This window comes from Coffea arabica, chromosome 4e, assembly GCF_036785885.1.
Source record: "Coffea arabica cultivar ET-39 chromosome 4e, Coffea Arabica ET-39 HiFi, whole genome shotgun sequence".
NCBI classification, from domain to species: Eukaryota; Viridiplantae; Streptophyta; class Magnoliopsida; order Gentianales; family Rubiaceae; genus Coffea; species Coffea arabica.
This window is the reverse complement of record NC_092317.1, coordinates 43,570,373-43,582,593: the sequence shown is the minus strand read 5'-3', so window position 1 is coordinate 43,582,593 and position 12,221 is coordinate 43,570,373. Positions and strand designations below refer to the sequence as shown.

Here is a 12,221-nt window from a genome sequence, read left to right as displayed (position 1 = left end):
CGTTTCGTGCTCGATTCCTCTCGCGTTTGTTTCACTAGTGCACTAAATCTCTAATGCACTTATATTCATATAAATATTATTCACTCTCAATTGTCCCAAAATAAGGGTCTAACGTTCCTCAATTTAAATCGCGCGTGTGAAAACGCGTATCTCCAATTTAAGCGCGATAACGCGAAACTTCCGAAAAATTCTTATAACGATAGTACTAATAACTATCACTTGAGTATTTAAACATTAAAATACCTAATTTAGGTCCATTGTACATGTCTCCAATATTCCAAACTTATTGTACTCTCAATCGGTCAAGATTTCCAAAGACGTGTTCTCTATTTTCGCTAAACGAGCTTCCGGAAATTAATTTTTGAAACAAGTCACTTTAAAAATATAATGAAACTATATTTCCATGTAATTAGGTCTCAAGAGCTTAGAAAATAATATTCGGGGTAAAAGGTCAAATAAATAATTAAATAAGCTAGAAATAGGAGATTAAATAAGTAAATTTTACGAGTTCTCACAGACTGTCTAATAAACATGATAAATACAATTTTTTAAGTTAGGCAATTTATCTTATTCTCAATTGATTTTTGAACATTTGAGCAACGCTATCAAATCAATTTGAGCAATGCTATCAAATCAAGTCTGGTATCTCTGCTCCTGTGTCTTGCTGCTGAGGTTTCTTGTCAATATATTACAAGAATAAGACCTAATCTATGATCTCAAACTCATTTAAGGCCTTTTGCACAAAATGATTTATATGCTTATCTATGAACTTATCTACATCTTGAATGTCAAAAGTCACCAAAACAGTTGAATTAAAAAAAGGGAAAATGACCTGTTTCATCTCTTCCATTTCGTAAAAATATTCTTTTCATCCCTCACTCTTAAAATGAAGCAAATTCGTCCCAGACATTTAAAAATTAAAGCTATTACATCCCTGAACCTAATTTTCAATTTGAATCAAACCATCCAATAACCCAGTAACAAATTTCGAAAAAAGAATTGATAGATCATTCGGTCAACTTCATCATATTCACATGTCATTTATTAAACCAAAAAAAAAATTATAACATAAAACGCCATTCTTTGTCTTGGAATAGTAGAGTTTTTTTTTTTGATATATCTTTTCATGCATCGTTAGTATATCCGCTTGCGAATCTAGATGTGTATCATAAATATAAAATTTGGTGTTTAAATTTAAATTAAAATGATATGACGGTACATAAAACCGTCAGTGTATACAATGATAACGCAAAAAAGATTAATCTTTCTTTTTTATGTTATAATTTTTTATTTTTTATTTTTAGGTTCATTAAATTTCACATGAATATTAAGTTGAGTTAACCAAGTGATCTACCAATTACACCCTCAAAATTTGTAATCAGGTTGATTGGTGGTTTGATTCAGATTGAAATTTGGGTTCAGGGATGTAATAATTTCAGTTTTTAAATGTCAAGGACGAAATTGCTTCATTTTAAAAGTGAGGGACGAAAAGAATATTTTTGTGAAATGTAAAGGATGAAACTGATCATTTTTCCTTAAAAAAAAATACAAAGTTATGCTTTTTTAACCCTATGAGAGAATTTATTCATACTTTATTACATGTTTATTCATTCAATTTGATCTATGAGATCATCTATGATAAGGGTGGTAATTTTCGACGCAACTTGAAAATATGACACGAATCTAACACGAAATTAATGGATTTGGATTTAAGCTTTCACGGGTTCGGGTTAGATACGGATTAGACTCGATAACCTCGGAAAAAAATAGGTCAAAATCAGGTAAAAAATGGGTTGACCTGCTAACCTATTTTTGAAATAAAAATAAATAAATAAATATAAAAACTATCTAAAGACAAAATAGTAAATACCAAAATAACAATTCACTTGACTTGACCCTAAATCCTACCCGAATAGCGAATAAGCGAAATACCCTTTTCTCCTTCAATCTTTCTTCCTCTTAACAATTCGCTTAACCTTAAATCTTTCTTCCCCTTTTCTCCTCTAAAAGTCTAAACGGCAAAACCAGAAAGGGCCGCCTTGCCATTCATCTCGCCTGTCACTAGTAGACGGTGGCTAGCAGCAAGCAACGATTTTTCTTCTCTAAGGTCTGGGCAGCAAGAAAGGGCTAGCAGATTTAGATCAATTATTGAGAGGCGAAAAAGGTATGCAGATTTAGATCGAACTTAGTTTCTGCATTTTATCTATTTTTTTATTTTTAGATCAGAGAAGAAAGCTATCCTTTGCAGCAAGCAATTCCTAATTCCCCGTTGTATAAAAAATCTAAAGAGAGCTATCCTTTGCAGAGCATATGCCGTTTACATACATCATTCTTGTTTGCAGTGGGGTCCAGAGTGTGAATTATTCATAGTGAATGATGCCTATACAGTTCTTCATTCGTGAGACCAAATTGGATCCCAACATTAGATACTAAGTCATCTTGTCCTTTAACCAAACACAACCAAGTTGAATCACCACCCCATTATTCGAACACAACCAAAAGATTTCCACTTGGCTTCAGCCAAGAACGAGGAATATGGTACCTAAAATTTAGAGTGTCATCTGAATATGGTACCTAAGTGCTGAAATTATTAATTACCATCTCTGAAAAGGCTTTCCACAATACATCTGGCATTTCTTCTCTGAGAAAGTCCCGGCATAATTACAGCCACCACAGTTTCCCTTTGCAATATATGCCGGCCAGTGCCTTCCAATGATTTGACCATTTACCCACACTTCTCCTTTCCTCACACTACCTATATCTAAAGCTATTGGATCATTTCCTAGGGGTGTGTCAAAAGTAGTCTGAATGGAAGTGCTTAGTTGTGGACTTTTTTTTTGTTGGGGGGGGGGGGTGGGGGAAGGGGGCAGAGGGGTGGTGTTCATTGAGTTTTCTTAGTTTCATTCTGTGGTTTGATGCCATACTACGGCATTTGTGAAAAGTACAGGTTAAAAGGGGTGAATTTGTTTTAAGATTGTGTTTTACAATTTAATTTATGTAATTTGATTCATTTTTCATTAGTTTTGTGTTCTTATTCTTGTTTTAGGTTTCAAGATTATTATTAATATCTAAATCAGATAACACATTTAGTTTCTCTATCAAATTTGATATGAAAGCACTATTATTTGTTTAGTTACTGAATATTTGTTTCAACAAAAAATCATAGCTACTGAATTGCATAATTCTTGATGATTAATAGATGGATACATGTATGACATATCCAGATTCAGTCACTATTGAAGAAGATGGTGATAATGGAAGCAATAGTGATAGCATCGAGGAAGCAGGCCACACCAACCAGCAATCTCAATACCCTGACTCTTGTGCAATTGGGAAAAAGAAGTTACCTCCAAAAGCTACAATCAATGTGCCTGGCAAGAAGAGAAGATTAAGTTCAGATGTTTGGGATTACTTCGACATTATTCCCAAAAAGGATTCAAATGAAGAGTTGAAGTGCAAATGCAAGAAATGTGGGAATGAATATTCTGGTGAGTAAAAGTGGGATAGATAATTTGCATCGACATGTAAAGAGGTGTTTAGAAATGACAACAAAGGATATTGGGTAGTATCTAATCACTTTTGACAAAGGTGCTCTAGCCACACGAAACGCACAATTCAATCAAGATAAATTTAGAATTACTTGTGCATGCCATAGTAAGACATGAACTGCCATTTTTATTTGTGGAGTATGAGGGAATTAAAAATGTTCTTACATATTTGAAGCCCCAAATTAAACGTATCACTAGGAACACAGCCAAGTTAGACATTAAGAAATTGCATGCAAGGGAAGTTAATAGACTTGGTAGTGAATTGCATGGATGTTCTAGTCGAACATGTTTAACTTCTAATGCATGGACATCTATTGTTACTGATGGATACTTGAGTTTGACTTCACATTTCATTGATAGCAATTGGGTGCTACAGAAATTTTTTTTAAAATTTTTCTTATATGCCTCCTCCCCATAATGGTATTGCCTTAGTTGAAAAAATTTATAGTTTGGCTAGTAGTTGGGGTATTGAAAAGAAGTTATTTGCCATCACATTAGACAATACTTCTGCAAATGATTCTTGTGTTGCAATACTTAAGAATCAGCTTAAGTTGAAAAATTCTTTGATTTGTGATGGTATGTTGTTTCATGTGCGATGTTCTGTACATATTCTCAATTTGATTGCTCAAGATGGTTTGAAAGAAATTAATAAATTTGTAGAGTTAATAAGAGAATGTGTCAAATATGTCAAGGGTTCTCAAACAAGGAAGTTAAGGTTCACCGAATGTGTAACACAGACTTTTGTTGATTCCAAGAAAGCCTTAGTTCAAGATGTTCCTACTAGGTGAAACTCCACATATAGGATACTTTCCAGTGCACTTTATTATCATCTTGCATTTTGTCACTTATAATTAAGTGATTCAAATTTTCGGTGCTGTCCATATCTTGAAGAATAAGGAATTGTTCAAAAAATTTGTAGCTTTCTTCAAGTTTTCTATGAGGCAACCAATGCTTTTTTGGGGTCCAAGTATCCAACTAGTAACTTGTACTTTTCTCAAGTTTTTAAAATTCAATTGAAGCTGTCTAAGGAGTACAATAGTTTAGATATTTCATGAGGAGGATTGCTTCCCAAATGTTTGTGAAGTTTAACAAATATTGGTCCTAGTTCAATCTCTTGTTGACAATTGCTGTGGTATTTGATCCCCATTATAAATTTCAATTTATTGAATTTAGTTATAACAAGTTGTATGGTCCGGGGTCTAATGAATTAGTCAAGGTTAGGAATGCACTTTTTGATGTCTATAATAAGTATGTGAATACTTCCAACATACCTGGTCCATCATCTTCATGCTTCGAGGCAACAACGAAGTCTATTCTTATGGAGCTAAGGAACAAGAAGACAACCAATCATTTGATGTTTTGGAGGTATGAAAATTAAAATTTTGTGACTTTATTGCGTTCTAAAATTATGATTGTTACGATGATTTTTAACTATTTGTTCTATTATCATATCTAATATATCTCTGTTTGTAATTTATGTAGGAATTTGATCAATTTGACACTTTTGAATTTGCCTCTAGTGCACAAAAAAGTCAATTGGAATTGTATTTAGATGGGCTAAGAGCTAAACAATCCTCACATATTATTGTTCTTGATTAGTGGAAAACTCAACAATTTCGAATTCTAGATTTGAGTAAATTGGCAAAGGACATTCTATGTGTTCCAGTATCAACCGTTGCTTCTGAATCTGCATTTAGTTTTGGTGGTAGAATTTTGGATCAATTTCATAGTTCACTTTCACCACAAATTGTTGAGGCTTTAGTTTGCACTAAGGACTGGTTGTTTGGAGATAAAAGTGAAGGTAATTACAGTTTTTTTTTTATACATATTTTAGTGTTCTGGTTTAGTTACTCATATATTTTTTCATTCTTATAATACAGGATCTCTAGATATGAATTTGGAGGATTTAACTCAAAATATCCTGTCTCTAAATATCAACAAGGATGAGGTTGATGCAATTCAAATTCTAATGTTGTTAATCTCTAGTCCATGATACTTGGTGCATGGTGAGTTAATTTTTAAATTTAATTAAAAATATTTCATAAGATTTAATACGTGGTTTAGTATCCAGAGTGATTCTTTCTTTCTCCTTCTTGGTGTTGATCACGATCCTCCTGTAGTTGGAGTAGTTGCTGTGGCTTATGAATATGCTCGTCGTGATCAGAGCAGTTCAGCTATAGCTGGAGGTTGCTTAGAGGACACACAGGTTTGGCATGCTGCTGTTGTCGATGATGAGGGCAGAAGTATTGGTTGGCCTTGGAGCACCACTTTTGTCGTCGTTTAATATTATGTGAATTGTAATATATTGACTCTAAACTTGTATTTGGTTGGCAGCCTTTTGTTTAGATTGTTCTAATTGAATTTGTTTGACTTGTGTGAATTTGGAGTTGTTAGATTTGGATAGATAGTGTTTTACATTATTTCTACTCTTATGGTGTCCTCATTTAGTTTAGAATCGATTCTATTAAAAATCACAGCTGGTAAATCAGTAAATTAGAATTAAATTTTGGGTAGTTTTAGGTCAACCCGTTTGACCCGCCAACCTGAAAGTTTCGTGCTCAGATTAGGTATGTTGACTCGTCACGGGTTGGCGGGTCGGGTTTGGGTCAACATGTCTTATGTTATACCTAGGTCTTAATCCAACCCGTCATCCCGTTTTGGACTGATTGCTACCCCTAATCTACGAGCATCAAAAGTCATTTATTTAATTTTTATACAAGCTTTTTTGAAAAAATTTTCAAAGAAAAAATTGCTGACAACTTGTAGACAAGCACGATAAATATTGTGAGCATCCGCAAGTTATTTTATATTTTCTTGTATTTTTATTAAGTTAATATCTTCTTTATTTTAATTTACTTGCCTTAATTTCTTGGTTGCTTTAATGGTTAAGTCATGATTTTTATCTTTTTACCTTAATTAATTTGGTCCATATTGAGTTTTGTAGTGCATTATATGAGTGGGACCAACTAGTGAGGTGTGCGCAATTAATTTGGTGGACACAAAGGAGTTTTGTACAAAAAGGGATTATATGAAAAGAAGAGTTAACAGTTAATTGGAGGAGTACAAGATATCTTAGTGATTAGAGACAGAGATAGGCATGAACCATACGTCGTCATGTGTCACTCACCCAATGGAGTCTTGACCAAGACTTTTCTCTCTTTACTTTTTTTTTCATTATTTCTCCCATATTTCTTGTCTTGGGTGAAATTGAAGAAAAAAAAAAGAAAAGGAATTGTTTGGTTGCCAAGTGTCGATGATCCAAGCTCTCTTGACCAAAACTAGTTGGTATTTATCTTTCCTTTCTCACCAAAAGCCTTCATTTTCTTCTTCTTGTGGCTAAACTAGAGAGAGGAAAAGAGATGAAGAAAAACTCAAATTCTAAGCTTGCTTCTTGCTTGATTAGTGAGGAATTCAACAAGAAACTCAAATCCATTCCATAGATCATAGAGACGAGTGTGGAAAGTAGATCATGGTGAAGTCTTGGAGGAGAAAAGCTTTTGGTTTGCATTCTATCCTAGGGTTTTGAGGTAAAAGTGCTAGGAACCATCTCTTTCTTCTCTTATCTTGAGGTTTATTTGATATATGAAATAAAAGAAATTAAATGAAGCATGCTTATGGAAAAATTCATGATTTTGTTAAGTTTTATTGAAATTTTCAGTGATTTTGTTAAGTTTTATTGAAATTTCCAGTTTTGATGCAAGATATATGTAGTTTAGTTTTGAACTTGATATATGTGGAATTTTGCTAGATTTCCTTGCCTAGAATATATAGTGTGTAGACACCAAATTTTTGTCAATTTTTAATATTTTCTCAAGATTTTTCTATATAATGAATTATTTATTTTCTAGCATTTTAATGTGCATTTTCCTCATTTTTGCAGGTTTACTTTTTTTAAAAAAAAAAGAAAAAAAGAAAAAAACAAACAAAAATAAAAAAATCATCATAATCATTTTCTCTACCAAAACCCCTATTAACCCATTCCACACTCAATTGCCATGCACCTTTCTTTTCATCTGCAGAAGCCATCATTTGAAAAAAAATCCTACACACAAGCTCCATTTTGGTTACAAGTCCCTCTCGGCTCTCTCTTGAAAAAAAGGAGGAAAAAAAAAGACACAAAAAAAAAAGAGGCTCTCGGCTCTCTCTGGGCTGGACCGAAAAGAAGAAGGAAAAAAAAAGAAGAAAAAAACTACTTCCTCAATCTACTCTCTCGGCTCTCACAAACGGAGGACAAGAAACAAAAACAGAGACAAGGAAAAAAGAATGGAGGCTCTCGGCTCTCTCTCTTGGCTCTCAACCGAAAAAAGAAAGAAAGGCATCAGAAAAACTTCAGCCAAGGCAATTCCACTTTCATTGAGGTATTTTCCAGTTTTTTTTAAAGCATATTAGATGCATTTTGATTTTAATTTATCTTGCTTTTGCTGGTTTTTATTGTTGTTGTTGTATTGCTGAAAATTGGCAAATGGCATGAACTAGATTGAGGAAAAGGAAATGTTTTTTATGCATGCATGTTAACCGTTTGAAAAAATACCAAAATGAAAAGAAAGAATCTTAGGGGACTGTTTTGATTTATTTTAGTCCTTTTATGTTGTTTTCTTGTCAAAATAAAATCATAGTTGTATTGTAGAGGTTGTAAGGAGTATTGTAGTATAAATTTTTGTGATTTTTAGTGGTGATTATAGTGATTTTAAAAATGAAAAACTGGGCTGTTTTTTTGCATTTTGACCACTTTTGGGTCATCTTTTGTAAAAACTAACTCCGGAAATGAAATCTACGCGAAAAATGGAGTGGGGAGGTGTATTTTGAGAAATTTTGATGACCGGAGAGGTCGCCGGCGGTGGCGGCGGCGCCACCGGCGGCCGCCATGGCCGCCAGCTGAAGCTGCCTCAGCTGGCCGAAGAAGAAGGAAAAAGAAACGGCTGAAGGTGGAGGAAGAAGAAAGAAAGAAAAGAAAAGAAAGGAAAGAAAAGAAGAAAAACAAATGGTTTGGGCTAATGTTTTATTTCGGTTGGGCCAAGAGTTAGTTTTGGTTGGGTTTTGAAAATGGGTTTTGGTTTATTTTCCTTTGGGTTTCGGTTGGGCTTAGGTAGTTTTTTGGCCCAGAAATATATAAATGATGGCCCAAGGGCCTGTTTCCTTAAGAAGATCTGCTAGCGAATTTTCACTTTAGCCCCTGATCTTTGGAGTAGTTTCACTGCGGCCCAGAACATTGTAAATTTCTTTCATGTTGGTCCTTAAATTAATTGCACTTTGGTCCCTGAATTTTATCTTTCATTTAATTTTAACCCCTGAACTTTGGAAAATATAATTTTTGTCCCCCAAAAGTTTTCAATTTTTGCAATTCAGTCCTTGGCAAATTTTGGCTCTCTTTATTATGATTGTTTCTTTTCTTCAATAACTAATTATGTTACTTTTGAACATATTCAACTTGTAATTTTTAGATGTTTTAAATTTCTTTATGTTTGACATATTAGTGTGAGTTTAGTACTTTTATTATTATTGTTTTTTTCAATTAAATTGGTGCCATGATTCTTTTGTTCATTGTGAGTATAAATAGGACAATTTGACTCCATTTAGTCACCACTTCAAACGGGAGGTACCCTTATTTTTATTATTTCAATGTCAATTACGTGCTCTTATGTGCTCTTATGTGTTCCTATGTGTTTATATTTTTATATGCTTTATTTATTTGATTTAAATATTCATTCAAATTTTCTTATATATGTTTTAGTTAATTTTTACAATGATTCAAGAGGCATTTAAATACCTCAAAAATATAATAGATAGGATAATTAGATTTGTTTTATTATATTTTTCCCTTCTAGATTGTAGTTAGGCGCTCCCCGATGTAATAGATAGGTTGCGTGTTTATGTGGTTTATGTGTTATGTGTTTTATCCGCTTTTCTTAGGATTTTGGCATCTAGATATTATGTTTACGTGTTATGTGCTACGTGCTCTTATGTGTTTATTTGTTTTAATTTATGTTTTATTTGTTTCACTATGAATTGTTAATGCATGACGTCACCACACTAGTCCAACGCTAATTGTGGTTTCTCCCTCCGCTTACTTGCTAGTCCAACACTAGTAAGGACTTTTAGAAATGGGCTAGTCCAACGCTAGACCCTTTAGGTCATCTTGCGCTAGATTCATCTTTGTATGCTATTCACTACATTTTCATGCATATTTTCATTTTTAGGATCTTTTCTCATTTGCATGATATTCCCTATTATATTATCCCCTAACCGCTATAGGTGCTAATCATGTCATTTAGAATTGCATCTCATTTAAGCTAGTTCATTTGCTTGTTCATGTTAGGATAATTATTTTTCAAACATGGGAAATGGGTGATTATAACTTTCTAGTTTAAGTACCCTATTAATCCATGTATAAGAAAATTATGTCACGAGTTTTGCCTCCCGTACCCTTTATGTTGCATTCTCCTTTTCTTTGATCACTTATATATATGTATATAATTTAATTTCTTTTCTTTTATTTTAATTTCATCATTTGCATATTCGTGACACTTTCAAGGAATCATTTTGGCCTTCGCAATTAATGCGATTGGTTCAATTAAACCCCTTGAATGAACATTTTGTCCCTTTCGATATATTTAGATTTGCATCCATATAGGAAACATCCAAATATGATAAAATTAAGGGTTAGATTAGGAAAATTTTGACTAAACCTCGCAACTAGCTTAGACTAGGTTGAAAGGGTGCCTTAGGTTTGAGTCAATTGAACCTTTGCCTTCCCTTTCTTCAACCGTGACTCCCGAACCCATTTTCTCTTGTTTTCAAAGACCTGGAGTTGTCAAAAAGGGTTTTATTTTATTTTACTTTATTTTTGGGTGACTTGGTACACCAAAACTCCATACCAAGTGGCGACTCCTATTTTTTCTTAAAAACCCTTTTAGACTAAATTTTGGACCCAAATTGTCGCATTTTTTTAAGTCCCATTTTAGGTCCTTTTCACTTATTTTTGAATGGAAATCATAGCTTTTATAAATACCTATTTCTTTTATTTTCTTTTCCATCGCGAAAAATGGGGCGCGACATAGTGTAGACCTTATGATACGTTATCTTGGTTGTTAGTAGTTTTGCCATGAAAATATGATTGAAATTTGGAAGGTTAACTTGAGGAATTTGGGGGACAAGTTGCTGGAATTTTTCCTCTTGTTGGTTAAGTGAGAGAGAGTGAGAGTTGAGGGGTAAAATTAGAATGATTTGGACTTGCTTTGCTCGAGTTACTTGAGAACGCCTTGATTTTCACATATTTGCTGGTTTTGATCCAAATAAAATGATTTAAGAGGAGGCAAATGATGTTTATTCTAAAGCATTTTATGGTTGGAAGTGTCCAGCTTTAAATTCAAGAGGTTTGTCACTTTTCTTCAAAAAGTCATGCCTACACTTAATATATTATTTGCTTCATGTTGTGCCTATGGTATTGAGCTACATATATATAGTTTTCCATTTATTTTCACAAGCAAAAGATGTGAAGGCTTCTTATTATATGGTATTTAATTGCAGATTTGGAAAGTGGTCAGGAAGTAGCACCTGAACTTGATTGATAACTTAATTAGTTGCTGAGTGAACCATTTGCATGGTAGAACTCATTACTTGATTGAAATGATATTTTGATTTGTATGAGCAATACTTGATATGGGATCGTGATTGAGTGAATGTTATTGCTATACTCTTGACTTGTTTTGGTTGGGTGAGTGTATACTTTATCGCATTTGTCCTAACTCAATTAAAGTACTGTGCACTGTTTGCAAGTGAATTAATGTTAATGTTCATGACTTGAAAGTAACTGCTTGGGATCCCAAATCCCACAGACTTGTTAGTCAAATCGAGCCAACAAGTGCTTGGTTGAGAAGATTGACGAACCATGGATATTGTTTACCATTATTCCACTGAATTAGATCCACTGAATTTGGTATACTCGAGTATTATCTCTACTATTAGTTTTGAAGTTCGGACCCGGTACGGGGTTGAACGGTGGATGGAGATTGGAGATAAGTGGTACTCTACTGGATTTGTTACTCTATTTTCATGGTTGACGAAGTCTCAATGGACTCTTGGTCAAACTACTGCTGAAATAGCTCGCAACAGCAAACAATATCTTTATGCATGAAAGTATTAATTGCTTATCTGAGTTGTTTACTCGAAATGTTAATGACTTATCCTGTGATATATGTAACCGCCAACTTGCTGCTTCATTTGCATGTTGTCTTGGTACCTCACTAGTGTTAACTCATTCCATTAGTTTGTTTTCCTTACAAGGGGTGAAATCATGGGCGAGTGAGTTGGAGAAGGCTAGCGTTTTGGTCTAGCCTTCTTGTCTTTTGTTCTAATTTTTTTTTCTAGTTTTAGTGGTTGGACTTGAACTTGAATCTCTTGTTATATTTTGGGTCTGTTTGAGAATTTGATGACTACGAATTGTATATATCTAAGTCAAAGTTACTATTGCTTTTGTTATTGAGTTTCTTATATTATAAATGGACTTGTGAGTGAAACCTGGCAAGAGTTGGACAGGCGGTCCGCTAAAACCTGGGATATGTCTTAAAAGAAGATGGGGTTGTCACGAATATAATTCGTTTTGTTAGGCAATTAATCTTATTTTTTTTTTAATTTTGAAAATTTGATATCAGTAATGCAGCCAACCTAAGTTGA

The 12,221-nt window shown here is 33.6% G+C and overlaps 1 protein-coding gene across 5 annotated transcripts; it reads left to right on the top strand.

Annotated features, from left to right (window-relative positions):
• The first annotated feature begins 1,887 nt into the window (after positions 1-1,887).
• On the top strand, positions 1,888-12,021 carry LOC113742516 (uncharacterized). Of its 5 annotated transcripts, none has more exons than XR_011813744.1 (5): positions 1,888-2,164; positions 3,225-4,913; positions 5,429-5,554; positions 5,669-7,075; positions 7,429-12,021. XR_011813744.1 is itself a non-coding variant. In XM_072047930.1 (4 exons), exons 2-3 carry the CDS (start codon positions 3,200-3,202, stop codon positions 5,539-5,541), a joined length of 402 nt encoding a protein of 133 aa, XP_071904031.1. In that variant the 5' UTR covers positions 1,891-2,164; the 3' UTR covers positions 5,542-5,554; positions 5,669-5,928. The 5 variants fall into 5 exon arrangements, 1 of the variants encoding a protein (XP_071904031.1); XR_003460842.2 differs by having other exon boundaries at positions 5,031-5,554; XR_003460843.2 differs by having other exon boundaries at positions 3,225-5,349.
• The last annotated feature ends 200 nt before the right edge of the window (positions 12,022-12,221 follow it).